Source organism: Maylandia zebra, linkage group LG1, assembly GCF_041146795.1.
Source record: "Maylandia zebra isolate NMK-2024a linkage group LG1, Mzebra_GT3a, whole genome shotgun sequence".
NCBI lineage: Eukaryota > Metazoa > Chordata > Actinopteri > Cichliformes > Cichlidae > Maylandia > Maylandia zebra.
The window spans coordinates 37,011,902-37,036,135 of record NC_135167.1 but is presented as its reverse complement, the minus strand read 5'-3'; the positions used below and the strand labels follow the sequence as shown (position 1 = coordinate 37,036,135).

At 43.4% G+C, this 24,234-nt stretch overlaps 1 protein-coding gene across 3 annotated transcripts in view; it reads right to left on the bottom strand.

The window, feature by feature from the left end:
• Positions 1-23,368, bottom strand: part of LOC101477422 (aggrecan core protein-like) — a 28,824-nt gene extending 5,456 nt beyond the window's left edge. The window contains exons 1-17 of one of the 3 annotated variants that reach the window (XM_076885714.1): positions 23,231-23,368; positions 18,269-18,360; positions 18,074-18,165; positions 17,476-17,767; positions 17,137-17,311; positions 16,101-16,228; positions 15,726-16,019; positions 13,284-13,586; positions 12,993-13,167; positions 12,784-12,911; positions 12,417-12,704; positions 12,116-12,214; positions 10,355-12,034; positions 7,776-7,853; positions 6,852-6,965; positions 4,688-4,846; positions 4,532-4,614 (exon numbers count right to left, since the gene is read on the bottom strand). In XM_076885714.1, coding sequence (XP_076741829.1) covers positions 4,532-4,614; positions 4,688-4,846; positions 6,852-6,965; positions 7,776-7,853; positions 10,355-12,034; positions 12,116-12,214; positions 12,417-12,704; positions 12,784-12,911; positions 12,993-13,167; positions 13,284-13,586; positions 15,726-16,019; positions 16,101-16,228; positions 17,137-17,311; positions 17,476-17,767; positions 18,074-18,165; positions 18,269-18,359 — 4,179 coding nt within the window. In that variant the 5' untranslated portion in view covers position 18,360; positions 23,231-23,368. The remainder of the gene's footprint in view (positions 1-4,531; positions 4,615-4,687; positions 4,847-6,851; positions 6,966-7,775; positions 7,854-10,354; positions 12,035-12,115; positions 12,215-12,416; positions 12,705-12,783; positions 12,912-12,992; positions 13,168-13,283; positions 13,587-15,725; positions 16,020-16,100; positions 16,229-17,136; positions 17,312-17,475; positions 17,768-18,073; positions 18,166-18,268; positions 18,361-23,230) is intronic. The other 2 variants (XM_076885720.1, XM_004566391.3) reach the window with 2 other exon arrangements.
• Positions 23,369-24,234: the final 866 nt, after the last annotated feature.

The window sequence follows — 24,234 nt, the reverse complement described above, 5'->3', positions numbered from 1 at the left end:
GCAACAAAGGAGTGGCTCTGTAAGAAGCATTTGAAAGTCCTGGAGTGGCCTAGCCAGTCTCCAGACCTCAACCCCATAGAAAATCTGTGGCGGGAGTTGAAAGTCCGTGTTGCTCGGCGACAGCCCCAAAACATCACTGCTCTCGAGAAGATCTGCATGGAGGAATGGGCCAAAATACCAGCTACTGTGTGTGCAAACCTGGTAAAGACCTATAGTAAACGTTTGACCTCTGTTATTGCCAACAAAGGTTATGTTACAAAGTATTGAGTTGTATTTTTGTTATTGACCAAATACTTATTTTCCACCCTGATTTACGAATAAATTCTTTACAAATCCTACCATGTGGATTCATGGATTTTTTTTTTCACATTCTGTCTCTCACAGTTGAAGTGTACCTCTGGTGCAAATTACTGACCTCTGTCATCATTTTAGGTGGGGGAACTTGCACAATCGGTGGCTGACTAAATACTTTTTTGCCCCACTGTATGAGTCTCTAGTGTTCAGATGTGTGAGGGCTGAGTGAAGGGCAGTTGATTCCATCATCGGTTGAGCGTTTTGACCGGTATGCGAACTCAAATGGATCCAGGTCGATAATTTGATTTGATGCATGACTAACCGTTCAAAGCTCTTCATAATGATGGAGGTGAGTTTGACAGGACGGTAGTCCTTAAAGCAGGAGGTAGATGACTTCTTGGGTACAGTAATGATGGTGGAGGCTTTGAGGCATGTGGGAACGACGGCCTGACCCTAGTGATGTGTTAAAGATGTCTGTGAAGACATTTGTGAGTTCCACAGCATAGTCCGTCAGTGCTCGTCCAAGGATGTTATCAGGACCTGGAGCTTTGCGTGTACTGATTTTGGCAAGGGATCTCCACACACTGTCTGGGGATTGTGTCACCACGGTCTGTAGAGTGGGCCTATAGTCTGTGATGGTTTGTATTCTTTGCCACTGCCTCCAAGTATCTCTGCTGTCGCTGAAGCTTTGCTGCAGCTGATGCCACAGGTTTGCCCTTGCTGTTCTTAGGCTCACCTAATTCCCGGCGCTGAAGGCTTGCATTTTTCAACCTTAGGAGCATTTAAACCTGACCTGTGAGCCATGGTTTCTGATTGGCCCGGACAGTGACAGTCCTGGTCTCTGTGACATCATCGATGCATTTTGGGATGTAGGCAATGACAGTTTCTGTATATTCCTGAAAGTCTGTGGTGTTGTCGTGTGTGGCAGCCTGTGGTGGAAAAGCAGTCTTGCAGTGCCTCTGAGGACCCTTCTGGCCACACCTGTACCTGCTTACGGACTGGTTTGGTGACTTTGACCAGGGGCCTGGGGGAACCCATGGCACACCTAGATTTCTGCCTGTACTGACCCTTATGCAAAATAGGTGGAATTAAGACACAGTTCCAAAAGCAAACACAACTGATCAGTGCTGAGGGTGGTCCTGTTGCTGAGGTTGGGGTGATCCTGTAATCTCTTATGAACGACCTCCAATGCTTCTATGACTGGGATGCAAGTGAAGACAGATGTAACATCTCTCTCTCACTGTACATATACTGTGTATAAAATTAGGGAAACATAACCTGCACAAACAAAATAATTTGCAGGACAAATGTTTGACATCAATTTTGTTCGATTTGAAGAAGATAGGGGGGCCAACTTCACTCACATGTGTTTATAAGGTTGGGAAAACCTGCAGTCAGCTGAGACTGAAGAAGTCACTTGGATGATTTTTATTAATATCTTTAAAATGATAACGGCACAAATGAAAATTTTTGCAGCACAAACCAGCACAAACGTAGCACAAACGTTTGATACCACTTTTGTTGGATTTGAAGAAGGTGGGGGGGCAACTTCACTCACATTGGCCCATAGCCCTGCCAGTGTAGAAGAAATGATGACGGATGATAATGGCAGCAGCAGCCGTTCTTTTCTGCATGAGTAGCTTAATGTTGTTCGTGTGTAATTTACGTTGAGTACGCTAACCACGTTATTACATTAATGCATGTAAGGTGAACTAGCAAACACCGTCGTAGGTACATGCAGCTGTCTTCTTGTTTGATGGCAGATACTCCCTTCACGCTGGCCAAAAAGGCTAAAATGACCAAAGAAAAAGTGGGAAACAGCTAAACATGAGAGGTTTTTGGACAAAGTTTGTTTTTTCCATTGTTTAAGCACTGCTTCCAGCCAAGAGTGATGCCATAAATCCCCTATAGCTGCAGAAAAGGCTAACATTGTTATCTTTTTACAAAAAAACAGCTGAACATGAGAGGTTTTAGGACAAAGTTTGTGTTCTCCATTCTTTAAGCACCGGTTCGAGCACCGTTTAAGCACCGGCACCGTTTCAGAAGTACCAGTTTGGTACTGGTATCGGATAAAATCTAAACAATACCCATCCCTAGTGACACACTGGAGGGGAGCACAGCTGATCCTAATTCACAAGACGACAGGAAGACACAAGCTGACACAGTGATAACAGACACAGACCTTCAAAGTAAAACAGGAAATTCACAAAGACAAACTCAGGGACACGAACAAAGCACCAGGGGAATGACACAGGAAATAAACCTAGAACCATAGCTGGACTGGCATTTGCCCGGTGGGCCGATGGTGATTTTTCGTTTTTATGGGCTGTTGTTTTTTGTTTTTTTTTTCGTTTTTTTCCATAACGGTATAAACACTGAAAGGTGGTGGATTGGCCAGATGCTGGGAGATGTGTAAAATTAACTCAGTTGTTTGGTGGTGGCTATTGCGGAGCTTCCACAGATTCAGTAACATTAGCAAGTGGTGGAGGCCAGCAGATGCAACACGCTGGCAGGTGGATGACGGAAAGGCAGGAGGAGCAGAGACCCGAGGCAGTGAACTGAACTTCAGGTAAGAAGTTATGACCTGCAGTCTATCTGGTCAGATATAAACCAAGTTTAGGTGGAGTTTATTTTCGTTATGCTGACTTTTTACAGTCAGTTACAATAACTCGTACTGCGTACTAGCTAGCATGATGGAGTATATATACTGCTGGGCGGGTGCTATGATGTTACTGATGTTGAACTTGTTTTATCTTGTCTGTGTCTTTGCGCTGCACAGCTTCCTCTTCTTCTCTCATTCTCTCCCCTCCCTCTCCTGTTGCTACTTCAATCATGAAACTGATCAGTGATCAGCTGATCGGCTTTTCTCTCTTGTTTGTTTATCGCCCACTTTGCGCCAGAAAGAGGAAACCAGCGGATGTCGTGCTAAACAACAGCAGCACGTTTAAGCTTGATCAGCTGTTGTTAGAATTTATTTAATATTAATTTCTAGTATCAGCTGATGTTTGCTGGAGCCACAGCTGTAAAAGCTGCTGGTCATGATGTCGGTTTGGATTGTGGTGAGAAGGAAACATGAAGATGAAACCAGGAGATGTCCTTACTGAATCATCAGAGCTGAACAGGTGATGGAGAAACAGGTTCACCTTTTAGGTGACATGAATGAGTTGAAGGGAAGTTATGAACTGTTTCTGAGAGACAAATAACATCAGGATCCTTTTCTAAGTAGCTGACAGCTGGTAACTGCAGGGGCGGGTCTAGCAAAGTTTTGCCAGGGGGGCAGGTAGGGCATTAACAGGGAGAGGGGGGCACAAAGAAATACTTTTCTTTTTTATTCTCATGCCTCGCTTTTAAAAAATAATTATCTGAATCTTACAACAAACGTTTTCATCTGATGTAAAATGTATAGAAATCCATTATTGCACATAGTAATTTTTTTTAGGATCCCATCATAATTTCTTCAGAAGTAGCTAAGTACTGCATATGATGCCAGTATTTTCCCACATTTTCTAGATACTGTACCAGTATTGTGTGCAAAATGCCATCAAAAAGTCAATTAAGTTTTATTCTTTCTCACCTGTCTTTCTGTCTCCTTTCACTTTTTAAAGGTTGCCATGTTAGAAAAAATATTTTGCCCTGCCATGCTGTTTATTGATGTGGCAAATGAATGGTTTATGAAAATATATCTAAATCTGTCATCAGTAATCAGTAATGATCATGTCTCCCCTCTAGTCTTCTCTGTCTTAATTTCAGGTTTTCACCATGTGTTGTAGATAGTTCAGGAGGTTAAGTCGACCAAGCAGTTTAGAATACCAGAATAGGGAGGATGGTGTAGGTTTAAGTTTATTAGACTGATACATATATACCAACAAGACAGTCTGCATCACTGTGACAACAGCGTTTGTTTTCATTCAAAGGCTTTATGGTTTTTCCTATAATACCTGGTGGGCCGGTCTCTAGTCAAAATGCCCGGGCCGATTTTTTTGTCCAGCCCTGCCTAGAACTGGAAACCCTGAAAATGAAACCTACATACTAATAAATATAACCATGAAGAAATTAAACATCAGATCAGCTAATAATAATAATAACGCCAAAACGCTGGGTCAACTACCCAGCACCATGACAATGTTGCTGCCATCACACTCAAATTGTGCGTTTCCTTAGTTCAAGCACTGATAGATTTTTGTTCTGACCCAGTGTGAATAATATCCTGTTCCCTCAGTCCAACACGCCCACTCACCAGAGGAGTGCCGTCAGTCCACTGGAAGTCATTCTCTATGGTCTTGTCATTCAGCCCGATCCACTGGTAGTCTTGTGCATTTGCTGTGGAGACAAAACAAAGCGCCTCGATTCTCTCTCTGCTCCCGTCTCTCACACACATCCGATAAATACTCACCGTTGACAGAGTTCTGCTCCTCTGGGGAGATGATGCTGACCAGGTGGGCGTTGTGATCGCGGCAGCGCTGCTCCGCTGTCACCCACGTCTCTCTCTCGGTGAAGTGTCGGTAGCAGTTCCCCTGAAACTTAGTCCAGCCTTCTTCACACGGCTGCTCCTCTGCGGCCGCAACAGCAAAGAATGAGCACTGTGAGACCGCTCGCTCACTTCAGCGCACAGATTTCTCAATGCAACGCGTCTTTTTCAGGGGTCAGAGTTTAGATACGAAGTGTTCATTAAAGCTTGTTACTCGTCCACAACTACAAACGAGTGTGCTAAGTAAAGTTCAATTCAATTTTATTTATATAGCGCCAAATCACAACAAAAGTTGCCTCAAGGCGCTTCATAAGCGCCATCTTCTCTTCACTTTATTGATTTTTGCTCTCGGCTGTTGATGTTGTGAGTCAGTGAGAATCACACTTTGCCCTGAGTGGGTTTGCTGTTGTGTACAGTTTGACAAAGGGCAGCGTTTCCATCCTGACCTACAAAACAAACAACTCTTTACTGAGAGGAAAATCAGGCGTAGCATCCTGCTGGACAGTAGGGCCTGCCCAATTTCCACCTTTTACTGCAGCATTCAAAGGCTTCATTCACTCTGTAGCTCCGTTCTGTTCATTTTCATTTATGGGCCACTTCAAACAAATGACACAAAACACACACATTTTTCCATTTAGTCCTGTTTAGCTCTATTATAGCAGACAACTCTGGATTTATCTGAGACATCCACCTCTGAGATGCTTTGCCTGTCCACATACAACACGTCATTAATAATGTAAATTATTTCTGTAATTAAGAAAAAACTCGCAATGTTGGATTTGGGCCTAGAAATCTCAGGAACGTTTCTATTTACACTGGATTTTAGTCTACTGGCCTCCAGTAACACCGTGAAAACCCCTTTTTGGTCAGCACGTGTCCTTTAATCTGCACATGAAATAAATCTGTGGACCTGATTTTACTCATCTGTGCAACACTGCTACAATTAGAACCACCGCGTCTCACAGAGATGCACAGACACTGGTCCCTGCACAGGCAGGGCTGTGGAAAGTCCTCGTTTTCAGGTGGAAGAGCCTTCAGTTGAACCAAAACGCTGCTGGGATTAAAAAGAGATCTTATATTATTAGTTTCTATTGTAAGGTCCCAGTTAAAAGAAGCACTTGAATGAATGATCAGACCCCATCACACGATCAGTCAAACTAGCCCAACAGAGCACTTCCCTCTCACACTGTGGGCTGACTTCCAGGGGTGTTTGAAAGTAAACTGGGAGGCAGAGCCTTCAGCTCTAAGGAACCAGCTCCCAGTTTGGATTGGAGACAGTTCTGGACACAACTGTTGGTCTAGTTTTTATTCTGAGCCCAACGTGCCTGCTGTCTCACTCCTCTGAGTTTGAACTACACGTGCTGCTGTCTTCAGCTTTGTTTTGGTTAGTCTAGTTTATTTTGTGTAGTTTATTTTTAATCATTTTTAATTTAAATGTTAATAAACTTAGGGACTCCAATAGAGACAGACAAACTCTCATTATTAATAAAGCTCTGTTAGGACTGGACCTGGTGAACAGGTTTCTTCCTGTTAAAAGGGAGTTCTTCCTCCCTCTGTCTCCAAGCACTTGCTTGTAAGAGACCACCTGGTTGTTGGGCTCGTTTCTGAATATTGTCTATGGTCGGTTCTTTCCCTTACACCTTACAAGTATCTTGAGATGACTGATGTTGTGAGCTGGCACTGTGTAAACAATGTAAGTGAATAACTGAAAGAAATTATAATAATAATTCACACCAAAGATCTGCAGGCCTGAGTGTGGACTGAAGTTTATGAAGGTCTAAAGAATGTTTTTCTGTACATTAGGATGCTCTGTAACACGTTCACTGTTACTCTGGCTCACCTGGATGACTGCTGCAGTAAAATGAAGTTTAGTAAATGTTTGCAGCAGTAAAACCACTAAACCATTACTGCCTCTCTGACAGAACACAGGCTCCCATTGCAAACCAGGAACATCACAGATACATGCCATGAGCCACCACAGCTGCTCACACAACAACTAATACTGCCATCTGCTGGTGATGCCTCTCGTTCTCTTGCTTCAGTTGTTTTTGAGGTTGTTAGTATTTTTTAGCTGAAGCTGATCTCATACCGATCTCACAGCGCTCCCCTCCGTAGCTGGGCAGGCATAAGCATTTGAAAGAGTCTACAGTCTCCACACAGGTGGCTCCATTGGCACAAGGGTCGGAACGGCACACATCTACCTCTGCAAAAAAGGGGGGCGGGTAACACTACTGTTACAGCGAGGTGTGGGGACGGGAGGCGGATCAGCAGGGTGGGGAACAATACCATGCAATGCAACTTCAGATTAGACTTACTGCACCTAGAATCATCATCCATGTTCCTTTGTTAACAGCTCTCTCAGGTTAGCATGTGCGAATGACATTGACATTTATATACTGAAATATACACCAAAATATCCGATTGTTGCAAGGAAGAATGATTCTAGTCCCTGCAGTAAGTATATCTTTGAATCCTTTGCTAGTTGCAGCAGAAAATCACCATTTAACTCCCAGCAGGATGAAAGCACATATGTTGCAGCAGTTAGATTTAGCATGCATGCATGAGCAGAGGAGGCGTGCTGGCATGGCAGACCAAAAACAGCACACAGGCTGAAGAAGACACTTGTGATGAACACGAGACACAGACGCGGTAAATCCTCAGAGCAGAGACGATGCACATTTGACAAACGGCCGAACGTGAACATCTGTCACACAAACACAAAGACCCAGAGCTCGACACAGAGAGACAACAAACCCAAGCAAAAATACAGTCAGGACACAACAGCAGAGAAGGAAAACAGAGACTGTGAGTCTGCTTCATGAACACTGACTACAGTTACAACAGGTTAAATGTTTATCTGGAAATAAACCCTCAGATAACAGGCTGACTAATGCACAGACTGCAGACCAACAAAAATGTAACACATGCAGACAACAAACAGAAATGTTTCAGGCAAAGTCTGTTAACAGGTACTGAACGAAGCTGCTGTCAGAGAAGGAAATGAGAAACTTACCGTCACAGAAGGCAACGCCGTTCTCTGCAGTGCATGAAGCATCGCCACAGGGGTTCGGTTCACATGGGCCAACATGTCCTTAAAAACAATGCACACTGATTCACACAATACGTCCTCCATGAATGACACACACCAGCACAACTTAGAAAGACACAAGAGGCTTTGGCTTTAGCCATCTCAAATATCTCTAAGACGGAAAAGACTGTGAGATGAGCACACTCACATGTATACACTGACATTATTAATTATACAGATGAACTGCTTAAAAGGTATAAGTGTGACGAATTCTCAATATAGGAACAGAAAACCAGAAACACAAACCGGAACATATTTACCAAGAGTTTAAAACAAAACACAACACAAAAATTCTTCCACTGGAATTAATATGAGCAGAGGAAAAAACACAAAAGTAAGTATTAGCTCCATTAACACACCAGAAAATTACAGTTAAAATAATAAAGAAGACAAACTGGGAACAAAACACAACCTGACACTAATAAAAACTGAGAGCTCAAGAAGAATAAACGTTCAATAAACCAGATCACAAAAGTAAAAAAAAAACAGCCAAAAACAAAATAGAAAAGAGATCCATGGAGGCAAAATAACAAATGAGACACGATGAAGAAAATATAGATAATAAATTATTTAAAACACCAACAGCAAAACAGACAAAATGTTCACTGTGATGTTGTACTGGAGTGGAAAAGCATCACAGTGTGAGGCTGAGAAGGATGCAGCACATGCAGCTACACTGTGTATACTACACTGTATACGGTGTACTAAAGAAAAAGAAAGAAAGACGTAGATTAAGAAGCATGTTGTTTCAAGTGTTTCTGTATTTTTTAAACTATATTTATTGTTAAGCTTCTCAAAAAACTGTGACGCCACGAGTGCAGTGATTGGTTGGGCTTACGACTTATCATCTTGTCAGCACAGTTAGGCTGAAATGTAAACACTGAGTCTGTGCTGGCATTGAAATTTTGCAAGATACAAGTAATGTAGATCCTGCGCAAGTTTCCAAAAGACGTCAACAAATTAACAGAAAGTGTACTTGTGAACTTATTATTTTTAAGGGGCTTAATGCTAAAATTCAAGTATTTTCTATTGTGCATTGATAAGCTGAGCCTCAGTGACACCTGTCATGGGTGAAAACCCAGCAATAACCAGAGTTTCACTCATTTAGCAGTTGTTAGCGGCAGCAAGGATTTGGGTTTGCTATGTGATCACCAGCCAGTCTCTAGGCCTTTACTTTTGAAAAGTAAAACTAAATACACACGACCAGCTGTTGCATGTACAGGGATAAAGGGATTCATATCTTACTTTTCCATCAGTCACTAAACTAAGAATAAAACCTTGCAGGTCACTAAAATCACTTCTGTTTCTGATTTTCTTCACTTAGTCGGGGTTAAACAGTTTCAGTGCACGTGTAAAAATCAAACTGATATCCGCACTGCCTGTAACACTGACTGTGCAATATGTCAAGCTGCGAATCGGCTCACAATCAAGTGTAGGAAAGTAAAAGAAATAAGACTTTATCACAGCTTTGGTAAATGTTCTGTTCTCATGTATACGAGGGTTTTTTTTTCTCTGCCTGAGCCCTTTAACCTGATGTTCCCTGACTCAGAAGACCATGGATGCATAGCTCCACGTAGAGTATCTGTAGAGCGGGAATCATACCACTGATGTTCTGATTGGTACCAACTGTACCTCCTGATCAATAAGACTTTAATATAAACGCCTTTTGATCATTTATTTAGTTTTTGCTCTCTTTAAACTTTGTATCTGTTTGTGACACACTTCAACATTTAACTGTTTCTATTCTTGACATTTAATGTCTGTGTTCATTTTTCTTTGCACAGTTTGAATGTTAGAAGAAGATCATAGCTCGCACAGGTAAAGTATCAACAACATTTAGGCTGGGTGGTTCCCACTCACAGGGTCTCATTACAGCCACAGGCCCACTGGGTGGATGCTTCTGCAGCCCTGCCTTACTTAGTTTTTCAGTGCGCTTTATAAATAACGTTTATTATTATTATTGCTTTGTTGACGGCACAAGTTAAACCATGCATGGAAAACAGTTTACAGGGTAAGGCAGCCGTTCCTGTAGTTTGGCATCAAATCAAAGAAGTCGCTTAGGTGAGAATGACTACGTAGACATGTAACGTGCTGCTAACAGTAAGTAGCAGCTAGCTTGGCACACGCTAACTTTTTCAGGTAACAATCATTCAAATCTGATGCACAGCTTAGTTTTTATTGCTGATGAATGATTAGATTTTTTGAATCCCACCAAGCAAAAGCAAGTATAAAGTTAACCATCTGTTTCAGGAACTACAATAAAGCAACAGTTTCCTCTCAAAGGTGCATATTTGCAGCAGCTAGCACATCAACACACCACCACCACCAAAACACACCTAGTGGTTATGGTTATAGTGACACCCTTAAAAGTAATGAACTGAACATTTTAATTGGCACAAACAGCTACAGAGTACTTCATGTTGATTTGATTTAACTACCAAAGGACATGATATTTTAAATCCAGAGCAGAAAATCTAAATTGTGTCAAGAATATATTTACTAACCTTCAACAGGGCCTGATGTCTGAACAGAGGGTGGTGCAACTGTAATGGGAGGTGCTGCTAGTCCTGCCGGGACAACCGCAGGGGCCAGAGTTACAGGGACATCATCGGGGGTCTCTGGCACGCCATTAGGGTCCTCCTGTGGTCCTGTGGTGCTCTCTGTCACATTGCACTCAATGATGGGATAGGCCACTGGCAGATGCCTAGAAGGGCCTTCTGAAAAAGTCGTGCTGGCAGCAGATGAGTCAGAGTCTCCACTCCCAGGGTAAGAACCACTGCCACTACTACTTCCTTCTCCACTGTACTCCAACGGCCCCTTACCAAGCTCCGAAAACAGCGTGCCTGAGTCCTCTGGTGATGTGTTTTCAGATACCTTTGTCATTAGATCCTCAGACTGAAAGATAACACTGCCTCCTCCTCCACTTGTAGAGGACTCGTAGCCAGAAAGTCCTGATCCAGACAGAGAATGAAAACTTGAGCTTCCAAATCCAGACAGATATCCACCACTTCCCTCTGCAGAACTGTAGAGTAAAACCCCAGATGCCTCCTCCTCCACTCCAGACGATGACCCTGTCAGCTCAGTGAACCCTGAACCCACCAAAGTCACACCAGGGAAAAATTCAAAGACCCCTCCCGAGGCCGAGGCAGTGAGGTCCCCACTGAGGTCCCCACTGAGATCACCACTGACGTCTCCACTGAGGTCCCCACTGAGGTCCCCACTGAGATCACCACTGAGGTTCCCACTGAGGTCCCCACTGACGTCTCCACTGAGGTCCCCACTGAGGTCCCCACTGAGATCACCACTGAGGTTCCCACTGAGGTCCCCACTGAGGTCTCCACTGAGGTCCCCACTGAGATCACCACTGAGGTCCCCACTGAGGTCCCCACTGAGGTCACCACTGCAATCTCCATTAAGATCACAAATGAGAACGCCAGATCCTGAAATGTCCCCAGAGCCACTGAAGAAGTCTCCACTAAGCTCACTGTATTTACTGGAGGTGGTTGCATCAATCAGTTTATCATCTATCAATAAGATCTGAGCGTCTCCACTCCCTGAAAGCTCTCCTGACTGTCCACTACCACTTCCAGAGGAAAATTTGGATGGAAAACTGCTAGAGCCAGAAAACTCCTGACCAGTGACGAAACCAGAGGACATGTCTGTGGAAGAACCACTTTCTGTAGAACTGAAACCAGATCCAGACCAGGACGCATCCCCACTACCACTCAGCACTCCAGATCCCACATCAGATGAAAGGAAAGTAAGGATCTCTGTGCTTCCCTCTCCAGCTTCTTGAGGTCCTCCAGAACCTGAGTCCTCGCCTGAAGGAGTGGAGTCAGTGCCTGAAAAACAAATACTGATCGTGGACCCTTCTCCACTACCTGATCCAGAAACATCTGTACTACTGGGACCTGATTCTCCGCTGGGTAGGTCAGCATGCGCACTGCCAGCCAGGTCTCCAGAGCCAGAGGAAGGGAGGTCTTCAGAAGCAGAGCCATCTCCAGAAGTAGCCTTATCTCCAGAACCAGAGGAGAAAATCTCGTCTGCAGACAAACATGGCTGTCCAGATCCAGACGATTCTCCAGAGTGACCTCCAGATGTGTAATCTACTACAGAAGTGTCTCCTGAGCCTGAACCAGAGCCTGAATTCTCTACATTGATGGGAGGAGATATGGAGGGAACAGCTGAGAACAGAAATTGAAAGTTAAGCTTAGAAACAAACGGGAACAAATGGGTAATCCAGTCATGCTCTGAAGGGAACTCACCAGGTCGTAACAAATGGGTAGCTGATGTCAGATTTAGTAGAGCCTCCTCAATTTCTGTGACGTTCAGTCCAGTTTCATCTGCAATAAGCCGAACGTCAGCTGTGAAAATGTAAGTGAATGATGATCATGGTGGTTAAGAGTCAAGTATAAGGTATAAATCGTCAATATAAGAATCCCTGTTTGGGAGAAAGACAAATGAATTTTCTGTCCCCTGGTTGCCAAAATTGGGAGAATAGTTTAAAAAGCAAATGTGTAGTTAGACCTCAGAGGGTTAATGAATAGTAGAGACATTCAGGATTACCTCTGAAACAGTAAGCATCAAATCTGGCATCAAGTTCAGGATAGCCAGTCTGGTGATTGTACACAGTGTGCACTCCTATTTTCCCCGCTCCGCACTCCGCACGTGGATTGTTGATGGGATAGCGCACACTGCGATCTAGTAGCCAGCCTGCACGGCACTTGTCAAAGCCCATTTTCCAGGCAGCATAGAGATGTCCTGTGGAGGCCGCTGTGGCGTTCTGCTCTTGACAGCTACGAACAGCCTCACTGTAAGTGAAACCTTCAGCTGATTCAATGTGGAAAACCTCTCCTGTGGAACAGATGACAGTGAATAACCAAAATCTATACAATATTACAAAGTCATAACTAAAACTTTAGGCTTTTATCACCTTTGAGCCCGTCAGTGTAGCAGTACACATCGTATCTCTCGTGTGCTGGCCTCAGACCGTAGGATCGAACCCCGGGTCGATCTCCCAGATCTCCAACACAGCTTTCTCGAGGGTAAGCGATAGGATACCTACACAAGAGCACCCAACTATAAAACCTGGTTTAAAACAGAAATCTCTTCACTTGCTCCAGAATAGCAATCCAGAATTACCTTACAGTCTGATCCAGTAGCCAACCTGCGTCACACTGCTGGTATCCAGCTTCATACGCTGCCTGCAGCTGCTGAGGCGTGGCGATTGAGCCTCCAACACTCTGGCAGGCTTGTTGGGCCTCGACAAAGGTGAAAGCGTAGCGGCCGGCAGCTGAACGGTAATGGAAGACCACGCCTGTAGAGGAATCAGGAGAGACTACTGTGGGTTGAAATCCTGGAACGTCATTATTAGGGAATCTCTCTGGTCCTTCTTCAGTTATTATAGCATGCATCAGCGGCTCATTTACTGACCGCTTGGAGGTATCACAAAGCCTTTGTGTGGCTCCCTGCCAACATCCGGCTGTGCTGTGGCTGACTGTATCAGATCATTGACAGACTCGGTGATGTTTGGCGGCTCAGCCAGAGGCGGGTCGGTGGGGCTTTCTGTGTAGGTGAAGTCCACGTTAGTAGGCATCATAGTCTCCACCTCTCCGGCAGCCTCACTCTCTGTCGTCGTGCTCCTGAAGAACACCTCTGGGCTCTGTGTCACTGTGGTGACTCGCGGCACACCGCTGCCCTCTTCTGTCATGCCTGAGCTGTCTTCATCAGTCGATTCTGGAGGTGACAGAGGAGATGACGTCTAAAGGTGAGTTTTTAAAGAATCTTCTGGAGGAGCTGGTTTGAGCAAGCCACCTATAGGCCATAAGGTTAACGCATTAGCCTGGGAATCTGCCCTGGAGCCGTTTACCCAGTCTAACCCAGTCTAACCCTAGCCCTAGTCTTTTAATTAGGCCTTATCCACTCACAGTATTCAATGATACACATGTCATTGAAAAACTTACAATATGGTGTATTATTTATATAAAATCCCAAAATGTCATGTTGTGGTCAAAGTGTCACAAAAAGTAATTAGATTGCTGTTACTTTCCCGTAAGCACGCTGCGTTACTAAAACTTGATTTTGTTTGTGAGCGTCTCTCATGACAACGACGTACGAGCGTGCGACGTCCGTGGTAACAGACGTGTGCAGATCAACAACGGATAATATGTAGTGCAGGAGAGAGTACCACCGTGCAGCGTTTACAGCGTGGAAGTAATCACATTACTTTGAGTTTGATTCAGTAAAAAGTGACACAAACATTAGCGTCTGCTGTTCACTCTGTGTGGGAAGAAAACTTCTTTCTACAGCGAAAAGTTAAACTTCAAATCTGAGCGAGCAGCGAGCACGCCGCCACGGGAACGTGACATTCACAGAGAAACCCCCGGATCCTCCCACTGACATGACCGCTGTGGGCAAACCTCCACCCGCCCCACTCCTGCTAAACACAGACAATAGATTTAAGAGCTGCTGAGTCTTCGATTCTATTCATTTTTACTGTTTTACTTGCATCTATTTGAAAGAGTATAAACACAAAACATGATTTTATTTTATATGCTGGAATACGCAGAACATAGGTTTAAATGTTAAACACATTTCTTCAAGTCAAAGACTGTTGATATCATTTAATGTTTGCTTGATGCATAAAGTTAAAATTAATAAAACATTTTTTTCATTTGATTCAGTTTTGTATGATGGATTATGCAGAAAAAATAGAATTGGGCTGAAAGTTCTGTTGCTTTATTACGTAAGTAATAAAGTAACTAATTACTTTTGAATTACCTTTTTCAAGTAACTTGACCGACACCACCTACATGTTAGAACTACAGGAGCTGCTCAGTGAGGGAAACCCTTGCCATGAAGCTCCCAGTGCAGTTTTTGTGCTGATGTTAATGCCAGAGGAGCTCTGGGAAGCTCTGGGAAGCTGCAGTTACTGCGTCAGTGGAGTACTGGTGTGTTTTAGACACCATGCACCACAGCACTGGCTGACCTCTCTCTGTAACTTAAGTGGTCTGCCACTTTCGGGCTGAGTTGCTGTGGTTCCTATACACTTTTACTTCGCAAGGGGATAGAAAGTTCAGCTGATGTGTAGCATTGGCGTCCTATTACAGTACTACACTCAGTGAGCTCTTTAGAACGACTCTTTTTTCACAGATATTTGCAAACTGCATGATAGTTTTGCACCATTCGGCCACGTGATCCAGTATTGATCAAGTGAATAATGCCACAGTCCCACATTTGACTGTGGCATTATTATGTCAGTGGCTAGAGACCAGTCAGTGACCTTCTGAATGGTAAACTGGTTGGTGAAACCCTCTTTACTTTTAGATTGCTGCAATTGTTCGTAGTTTGCAGATAAGATCTCAACTTGTCTGCTAGCAAGTGTAACCGCTCACCCTTCGAGCGGTTATAAGACTGTAAACAATGGCACACAAACAGTAAAGGGAAATTATTGGCCTTCAGAGTAAAAGCTCTGTTCCACAGTTGCATCTTTTACATTGAAGACAAACAGTCCCTGTCTGTGGTTTGTGTTGGTGCAGCAAGCTGCTAGCAACCAAGGGAATCACCAGGAGGTTTCTGCTGCAGAACTGTCTTTCTGACCAGTGTCAACAGAAGGCCCCTCCAACTCTGGTGACAGGTGATTGATCACACTCTCTTGATCAGTGTGTGCAGGACATGACAATCCTACAGCCCTAGAGAAACCGTGGCATCTCTGGGGCTGTAGGATTCAAAGATTCAGAGGTTTGTACTTTAATCTGTTTAGTATATGTAGGTTCTAGTAATATGCAACTGTTTCCTGCACATGTAAAATGTGGCAATACATAGCTAGTGAAAGTACAGATGCACACTTGTGTGCTTTTATTGTGTGAGCGATACCTGTGTAACAGAAGGCGTCACAGCGAGACTCGGGAAGAGGATATCCTGTCTGGTTTGCGTGAAGATAAACAGTCCGTACCCCGATCAGCCCGCCTCCACACTGTGGCCTACGAATGTTGATGGGATAGCGGACACTCCTGTCTGCGAGCCAGCCAGCGTTGCAGACATCCATCCCTCCTTGCCAGGCCAGGTACAGCTGACCTGTAGTGGCCAGCTGAGCACCCTTATTAGAGCACGCCAACACAGCCTCTGAGAAGGTGAACTTCTCTGCAGTCGCAGTGTAGAAAACTCTGCCTGTCTCAGATAAAGAGCTTTGTGAGAAAAATAAAGAATACAAATCATGAAAGGATGAGTTTAAAATGCATTAAAGTGTACCTGTCATCTTCTCAGCAAAGCAGTAAACATCATAAGTCTCATTGAGATCCCTCACGCCGTAGGTCCTGACTCCAGGCAGTTCTACTTTGTCACCATAGCAGTTCATACGAGGACTCTGGATTGGGTACCTGTGGTTAAACAAAGTAATGTGAAGAAGAAAACACTGAAAACTAAACTCATGTTTGCTGCTGTACAGAAGTTTAACATGAGCACATTGTGATCTGCTCACATTAGCTTTGTCCTTTCAGACCACAATTCGTTGATTTCACGTTTTTCCTTAAATCCACAGTAAAGTGTTTTAAAAACACATTTCAAAGAAGTTGAGAGCAGACTGGAAAATATGTCTATTTTAAGAAAACTCCCAGTACGACGAATTGTATTAACTGCTAAACATGCCCAGGAAAGAAAGGAGAGGCTTGGTGCTTCATAAGTGGGAATGGAAAGAAATAATATTTCTCTATAAACTATTACAAGTAATTTGGGGATATCATAATCTGCAGTCTTGCAGTCTCTGTTCTAATTTATCCCAAAGTTGTCATATCAGGTTAAGCTCAGGACTCTGTGCAGGCCAGTCAAGTATTTCCACACCAACCTCAGTCATCTTTATCGACCTTGGTTTGTGCACTGCTGCGCAGTCATGTTGGAACAGGAAGGAGCCATCCCCCAAAACTCCAAAATGTCTTGTTATGCTAAAGCATTAAGAGTTCCTTTGACTGGAACTACGGGGCCAACTCCAGCCCCGCACCATAATCCCCGCTCACCAAACTTTACCAGCTCTTAATCAACATTTTTTTGATTAAGATGCCAAATTACAGTTTTTTACTGAACAGAAAAATGAGTTTTAGTCCTATGTTGTTCTGCTTGGTTAATTCTGACCTCAGCGCTGGCTTAAACTTAAGTTTAAAAAAGTGAATTTAGCCATTTTCGTTTTTGGCAGATTTCTCAAATAGGTTTCTTTTCTTGCTTTTATGAAGGGCCATGTTATAAATTTTGGAAATAAAACTAGTGAGTAGTTGCTCCTTGGGTGGGTGCTGACCTGACTGTGTGATCAGAGAGCCAGCCAGCGTCACACTGGTGAAAACCGTCATCGTACGCCGCTTGGAGCTGTTCGGGTGAAGCCATTACTGCACTATTCTGGGTGCACGCTGCCTTCGCCTTTTCAAAAGTCAAACTGTAGCGTCCCATGATGGCCCTGTAGTGGAACACAGTGCCTGGAGAGACAAAAAGTGGGATAACAATAAGAAAGAGCGATGGTGCGATGTGACCAAAAAATCCATATAATTTTGGTCATTTTGTCAACACTATCACATAAAAGTAAAAAATCAAAAGAAAAGGTATCAACTCCTGCCTCGCAGACATCATGTGTCACTCATACCTTGAACCTGGACGTGCACGATGCTGTGGTTGTCCTCGATGTCGTGCTGAACCTCACAGCGATACACTCCCGTGTCACTGGAACGCAGCTCAGATATCCTGATGCTAGCGTTTGTCGGGGTCCCAGGATAAGCTACCAGCTGGACTCTGTCCTGGTAGTTCTCAGTGATATGCACTTTCCCCCCCTGGGCAACAATGATGGTTGTGGCCTTTTCTTTAGTCACAAAGCTCCATTTGATCCGATGAGACAAGGGGGCAATGGTGGGAGCGCCAGGGTCGTCAACAGTGTGATCCTATGAGAGGCGACATCATTTACAAACGTTTTCGAGGGTTTATAGACACAAACATACGTACATACATGTCAGGTAGTTAAAGTAATATGACAGGTTCAATCTAAGCTTCTGTTACTTTATTTGCTGACTAAGCAGCTGTACTGTTGTTTTGATGTCAGGTCTGCTGAGATTACTGATCTATTGCATTCTGTGTAGTGGTTAACACGTGTGCTCCTAACGCTAACGCTGAAGCTAATGATGTCATGGTGGCTAAGGCCTTCTTTTATATGGCACACAAAACAAAGGTGTAGTTTGCCATTTACACACCTCAAAGTGGCACGGTAACATCAGCGTTCCCCCCAGCAGAGGGCGCTGTGGACCCTCCAGGAGAATGATGACACTCAGTACATCCTCTGGGTCTGTGAAGGTCAGACATGCACACAGTGTAGAAAGACAAGACTGCTACACGCCAGTGCTGACTGATGAGGACACTGGAGAGAAACTGTAAGCTGCACTTCTTACCCATATAGGACTGCTGCTCATAAACATCATATGTGGCTGAGGTGACAGTCACATACAAAGCCATCAGCACCGTCCCCCGGATCATGTTCATCCTAAAAATCAAACAGGAAAATTAGCAGGAACACGACTGTGACTCGAACTCTTCGTCACACTTGGACGCTGATGTTAAATGCTAATCCTTTTTTTTATGTCCTACCTTTAGAAGTGAAAAAAGAGAACTTAATCTAAACTGTTGAAGAACAGGTCAATTAAAATGAGACCACAAAGGTATTATAACCTCAGTTTCTTACTTCCTGCAGTCCATAGCCTGAGTGTGTAAAACGTGCTGTACTGAGATGCTGTAGCACTACGAGGCTGGTTCTGATCATTTATTCAAATGATCACAGAAAGATTTCAGGTTCTTTGTCTCTGGTAAAGACTATACTTATCATAATAATTCAGTAATAATAAAAATTACAGTGAAAATATTAAAATTACACTGAAACAAAAACTACTGCAGCTAATCTGAACTGATAATGGAAATTATAAACCCCCCAAATTTCAAGTATAAATACAAAGCTGTAGTAAGTCGTCAGTCCAGTGACCAATATATTCGCACAGGTGACCTTTTGATGGGCGGAGCAGTGGAACCGTGCAGGGACTGATTTGTGCGTTTAGAATTTACATGTTTTGTTTGGAGGGAACATTTTACCTTCTTTTCTTGTTTATTTCAGTATTAATAAAGCTACTTTTTGGATTATTCATTTATTTATTTGAGATGTGCCAAATCCCACAAGACTTAACTTTACTTCTAAGATTTTTTTTTATGTTCGCTGGAAGAGACATTTTGATTTTTAATATACTTTTTTCTTTAAATTTGTATTTGTTTGGCCGAGTGTGTGAAAGAGATACACACTGGAACGTCCTGGAAACGTGGTTACAGTGGAAAAAAGAAGCCAGTTTCTCTCTGTTTCCCTCCCCACCATTGTGGGGTTTTTATTTAAATAAAATGATTGTTGTTTTCTGAACAGAGGCTGCTGCTGTTCTGAGTAAATGAATCGCTGCATTTGCAGCGGGAAGAGGCTGCCGTTAAAACAGCACTATCATTTTTTCTGCTTCTCTTAGTTCAGCCAACATTATTAGCAAACTTGCTCATGAGCCAAATAAATAAATAAATGGCTCTTGTATAAACGATCGGTGAAAGGCTCAGCCTGTCCTTAAAGCTTAAACTGGCTCACATACAAATAGACATTTGATATTTTCTACTTTAATTATTTACTTCGTGCTTCATGTTTTCTACTGGTAAACTTTTGCGTTTGGCTTTTTGGAGGAAGTTGGTGAACAAATGGGCAGTAACTGCATTCTTTGAACCCCTAAAGCTGGAGGGTCGATGTCTGGGCTAAGTGACAGCTCATTAGCACTGAGTTTGTGTGAGTGGTGCTGGTGGCCAGCTCCACACTGCATTCATTCAGCCGCTGTGATAAAGTCTACTCCCACAGAGACTGGGCCCATAAGACCAGATCTGTTCCCCGTGAAGCCTGTGTTATGGCAGCTCTGACGACACCAGGTCTGTGTAAACAGCACTGCGTAGATTCCAGAGTCCGCCCTTTCCATCGCGTCCTAACACTGCTCACATTCAGGCCGGAGACCGGAGTGCGACGTGATGGAGGGAGGCCAGTCAGGCCTTTGATCCTGGACAACGACTGAATTTATATTTCTTTACATGAGGCAAAACGTTCATGTGATGCACCAGGTGTAAAAATGTCATGTTTGTTACAGGTAATGACTGTGTTGTTCAACCATGGGAGGAAATTAAGGTGTGAGATAGGATGGCTGAGCCCCAATACTGTGCTCTTCAGTGAACTAGCTGACGTTAAGTAATGTTCAAATATGGACTCGGAGTTCTGCTTCCAGGTATAGATGCATACAAGATGGTTTGGCCCACCACCCACCACTCTGCTTTACAAAGTCAACAAGGACAGTTTAAAATCCTTTTCCTGGTTACTTTTCTTTGACCTTAATGCTAAATGCTAATTGTAAAGGCTGCAGCTTCAGACAGATGCTGAATTACAGTAAACAATAAAAAAGGAAGAATTGATAAGTTTGATAATATTTTTGGTCTAAATGCTCTTTCATTTGCCTAAAAGCAAACACACTAAACTCTGAGAGTTAAAAACAGACCAGCTGACCAGAGAGGCTGTTCTCACACTTATTACTGGGCACGCATGAAAAAAGGGATGAACATGTTTGCACTGTGAAAAACAGAAACACCAGTAAGAGCCGAAGAGTCAGTGAACTGGTGCTACTTAATGCCACAGTTCTTCTGGTCTGAGGCGAAGCATCAAAAAATGAGCTTTAAGAAAGAGCGCTTAAAGATGTACATCCATGAACAGGAGTAATAAAAGGCTGCAGAGGCCATGAATGACAGCTGAATCATACTGAAGGAAACGCATCACCAACAAACGGCAGCACATAAAAAAGACGAGAGCCTCAACCAACCCAGTGTTAGTGATGTCATCACTTGTTGTAAGCACGGTTATAGTTAGTATTTAGTATTTAGTATTTATTTATTTATTGTCATTGTCAAGAACAATGAAATTGCGTTTGGGGCTTCCATACAACCCAAAAAAAAGAAGAAAATAATAAATACCCCTTAAAACCCAAGTGTACATATTTAACCCAGTGTGACTCCAATGCAATAAGACAATCCTTAGCAATAATGTTCGTAGAAATTCAGACAAAGACCTGAGAAACATGACAAAATACAACAATGCAACCTATTCAATATTATTGTACTGTGAGATATGATATCAGATATGATATCAGATATGATAGTTATCTATTTAAGAAAGAAAGAGGGGGGGCAGGAGGGGGAAGAGAATAAAGATATGATGCACCAATGCAGACCAGTTCATTGCTATTAAGAAGTTGGATATGGTTATTGTCCGTGAGAGGGGGGCAGAGAGTTCAGGAGCCTCACAGCCTGTGGATACAGGCTGTTGGCCAGTCTGGATGTTCTGGCCTGTATAGACCTGTACCTTCTCCCTGAGGGCAGCAGATGGAAAAGGTGGCGCGCAGGGTGATGTTGGTCCCGCAGGATACTGTGCACCCTCCTCAGACAGCGAGTGGGGAAGATATTACTGATCTCTGGCAGACTTGTTCCAATAATTCTGCCAGCTTCTTTCACCACCCGCTGGAGTGCTTGCTGATCGGCCTTGGTGCAGCTGGGGAACTACACTAGAAATCCATACGTCAGAACGCTGCTGATGGCACAGTTGTAGAAGTTCAACATCAGAGATCTGGGAATGTGTGCGCTCCGCAGTCTCCTCAGGTAGTAGAGGCGCTGTTGGGCCTTCCGTACAACTGAGGTGATATGGTTGCCCCAGGACAGGTCCTCGGTCACAGTTACCCCCAAGAATTTAAAACTGCTCACCCTCTCCACCGCCTCACTGCCAATGAAGAGAGGCAGATGGTTGTTATGACCCCTCTTCCGGAAATCTACAATGATCTCCTTGGTCTTTTTGGTGTTTAAGACCAAGTTATTGTCGTGGCACCATGACTCTAGTTGTTGCACCTCTGTCCTATAGTTTGTCTCATCGTTGTTGGATATAAGTCCGAGCACTGTGGTGTCATCTGCAAACTTAACAATGAGATTGGACGCGCAGGAGGAAATACAGTCATGGGTGAAGAGAGTGTATAGCAGAGGGCTCAGAACACACCCCTGAGGGGCACCGGTGTTGACCACAAGGGTGGAAGAGGTGTTCTTACCCACTCTGACACTCTGTCTACGGTTAGTGAGGAAGTCCACAATCCAGTTGCACAGAGAGGAGTTAAGTCCCAGTTGGTGGAGTTTGGGACGGAGTTTGTATGGCCGGATGGTATTAAAAGCCGAGCTGTAGTCTACAAAGAGGAGCCGTGCATAGGTGTTCCTGTGTTCCAAGTGCTTCAGTAATGTGTGCAGCACTGTGGCGATCGCATCCTCGGTTGACCGGTTCTCCCTGTATGCAAACTGGTGCGAGTCCAGGGATGGTGGAAAAGCAGCTCTGATGTGTTTAATGACCAGTCTCTCCAGGCATTTGGCGGGAATGGGGGTGAGTGCCACAGGTCTGAAATCGTTCAGACATGTGACATTTGACTGTTTTGGGATGGGAACGATGGTTGTTGCTTTGTAACCAGATTTGTTGAAGTGTCGCTACATTGTGACAGCAACATCTTCATGTTTAGGTTTTTCCACAATTACAATCCTCACATTGATCCATTTTCAGGTAGGAGAACTATACTTCCTGAAACCTGGGATTTTTTCACAGCCTCCTCCATGCCACAAGCAAAAGTCCTGGAATAACCCCTGCCTGTCTTACACTGTGGAGATAGCGATCTGTTATACTTTTGATTTGATTATACTTGGCATAACATCTGGGGTGACAAAAAAAACTGTTATTCTTATTTATGGTCATGACTTTTTGTGTGTGTGGATGACTGAATGTAGTGTAAAGCGCGTTGGGGTCTTTAGGGACGAAGTAAAGCGCTACACAAATACAAATACAAATACAAATACAGGCCATTTTTACCATATTGCTGATATTTCAAGCAAACAATACATCAAACAATTTCTTTATTTCTGTAATTCTGGGCTAATACTTGTAACATTCTGAGCTATTTATATGTAATTTATCTCAGGGCAGTTAAATGTTTACTGTGAGATACTGTATCTTCCTTTAGTGATATTTTCTGTAATTCTTACATACAGATATATAATGAAGACAACACTAAATACAAGTATGCAGATCAGCACCAGAAGGTTAAATAGACTTGAACTTATCTGGGGTTTTCACAGGTATAGTTTATGATGTAAAAACACAGAATTTGTTGTGAAAATAAGATTTAAGGAAAAGCGCCCAAATAACATATATGCATGAGTAAGAGCATCCATCCTTCCTCAGAAAATATGCCCGAAAAAGCCTTGCAAAAAAGCAAATTACTCACCTGTTGTAGAAAGACTGGCACACCTGTGGCTGTTAAATCCTTCTTCACAGTGTGCTTCTTGAGCTCCAAGCTGAGAGTTTAAAAGTCCCGGCGAACAGCAGGAGCAGAGAGCTCAGGATGCTCAGCTGTGTGCAGAGGAAGGAGCCTGAAACCAGGTCTGGCTGTCAAACCTCAGGAGGGGCACGCCACCATCAAGCTGCTCAGAATGAGGTCTGGACAGGTCTGATACCTGCTTTCAAAGTAAGAGCACATGGAGCAGATGGTGACTTCAATTGCTTCTCAGAGGCAGGATTGCTGCTGATGAAGTTTTTCAGCCACAGTAAAATGATTTTAGAAGAACTGATAAAAACTCTCGTAGTGGGATTTATCTCTGCACTCCAGGTTTAGTCATAATCACACATTTCACTGCATGGATTTGTTTTCATTATGAATATAATAGAAACATAAGAAGTTCATGTGATGATACATGGAAACCTATAAGCTGTCCCACATGGTTTTGGACAAGTGATGATGTAATTACTATGAGCCCTTAAAATGGCAAAAAAAAAGCTGTGTTGTTGTCTTAAAATAATAATATTGGCATTACTATTCAAGTATGATTTGTAACATTTCAATCAGGGGGTCAGCGAGCTTATTTTAGTTACTTAACGTTATTGTATGTTCTGGAATTTAACTTGTGTCCAAAAAAGTGTCATAGTTATAAAGAAAGTAAAACAGAATCATGCCATGCTTTTATTTTGAAAGAACGGTGCAGGGTTTTCGTTTGATGGGAGTGTAGAGGGGAAACGGGTGGAGCTGGAAGGATGTGCAGCATCCCACAGACATGGTGAAAATGACTTGGTGCTATTCTTCAGCTGATGTTCACAATCAGACGTGTTCGGCAGACGCAGTGTCTCAGAGATGAAGTGACAGTAAATGCGAGGGTATTTCTGAGCCAAATATTTCACACAGCAGGATTTATGATAAAAAACTAAACCTTTAATCAGATAAAGTGAATAATGGCA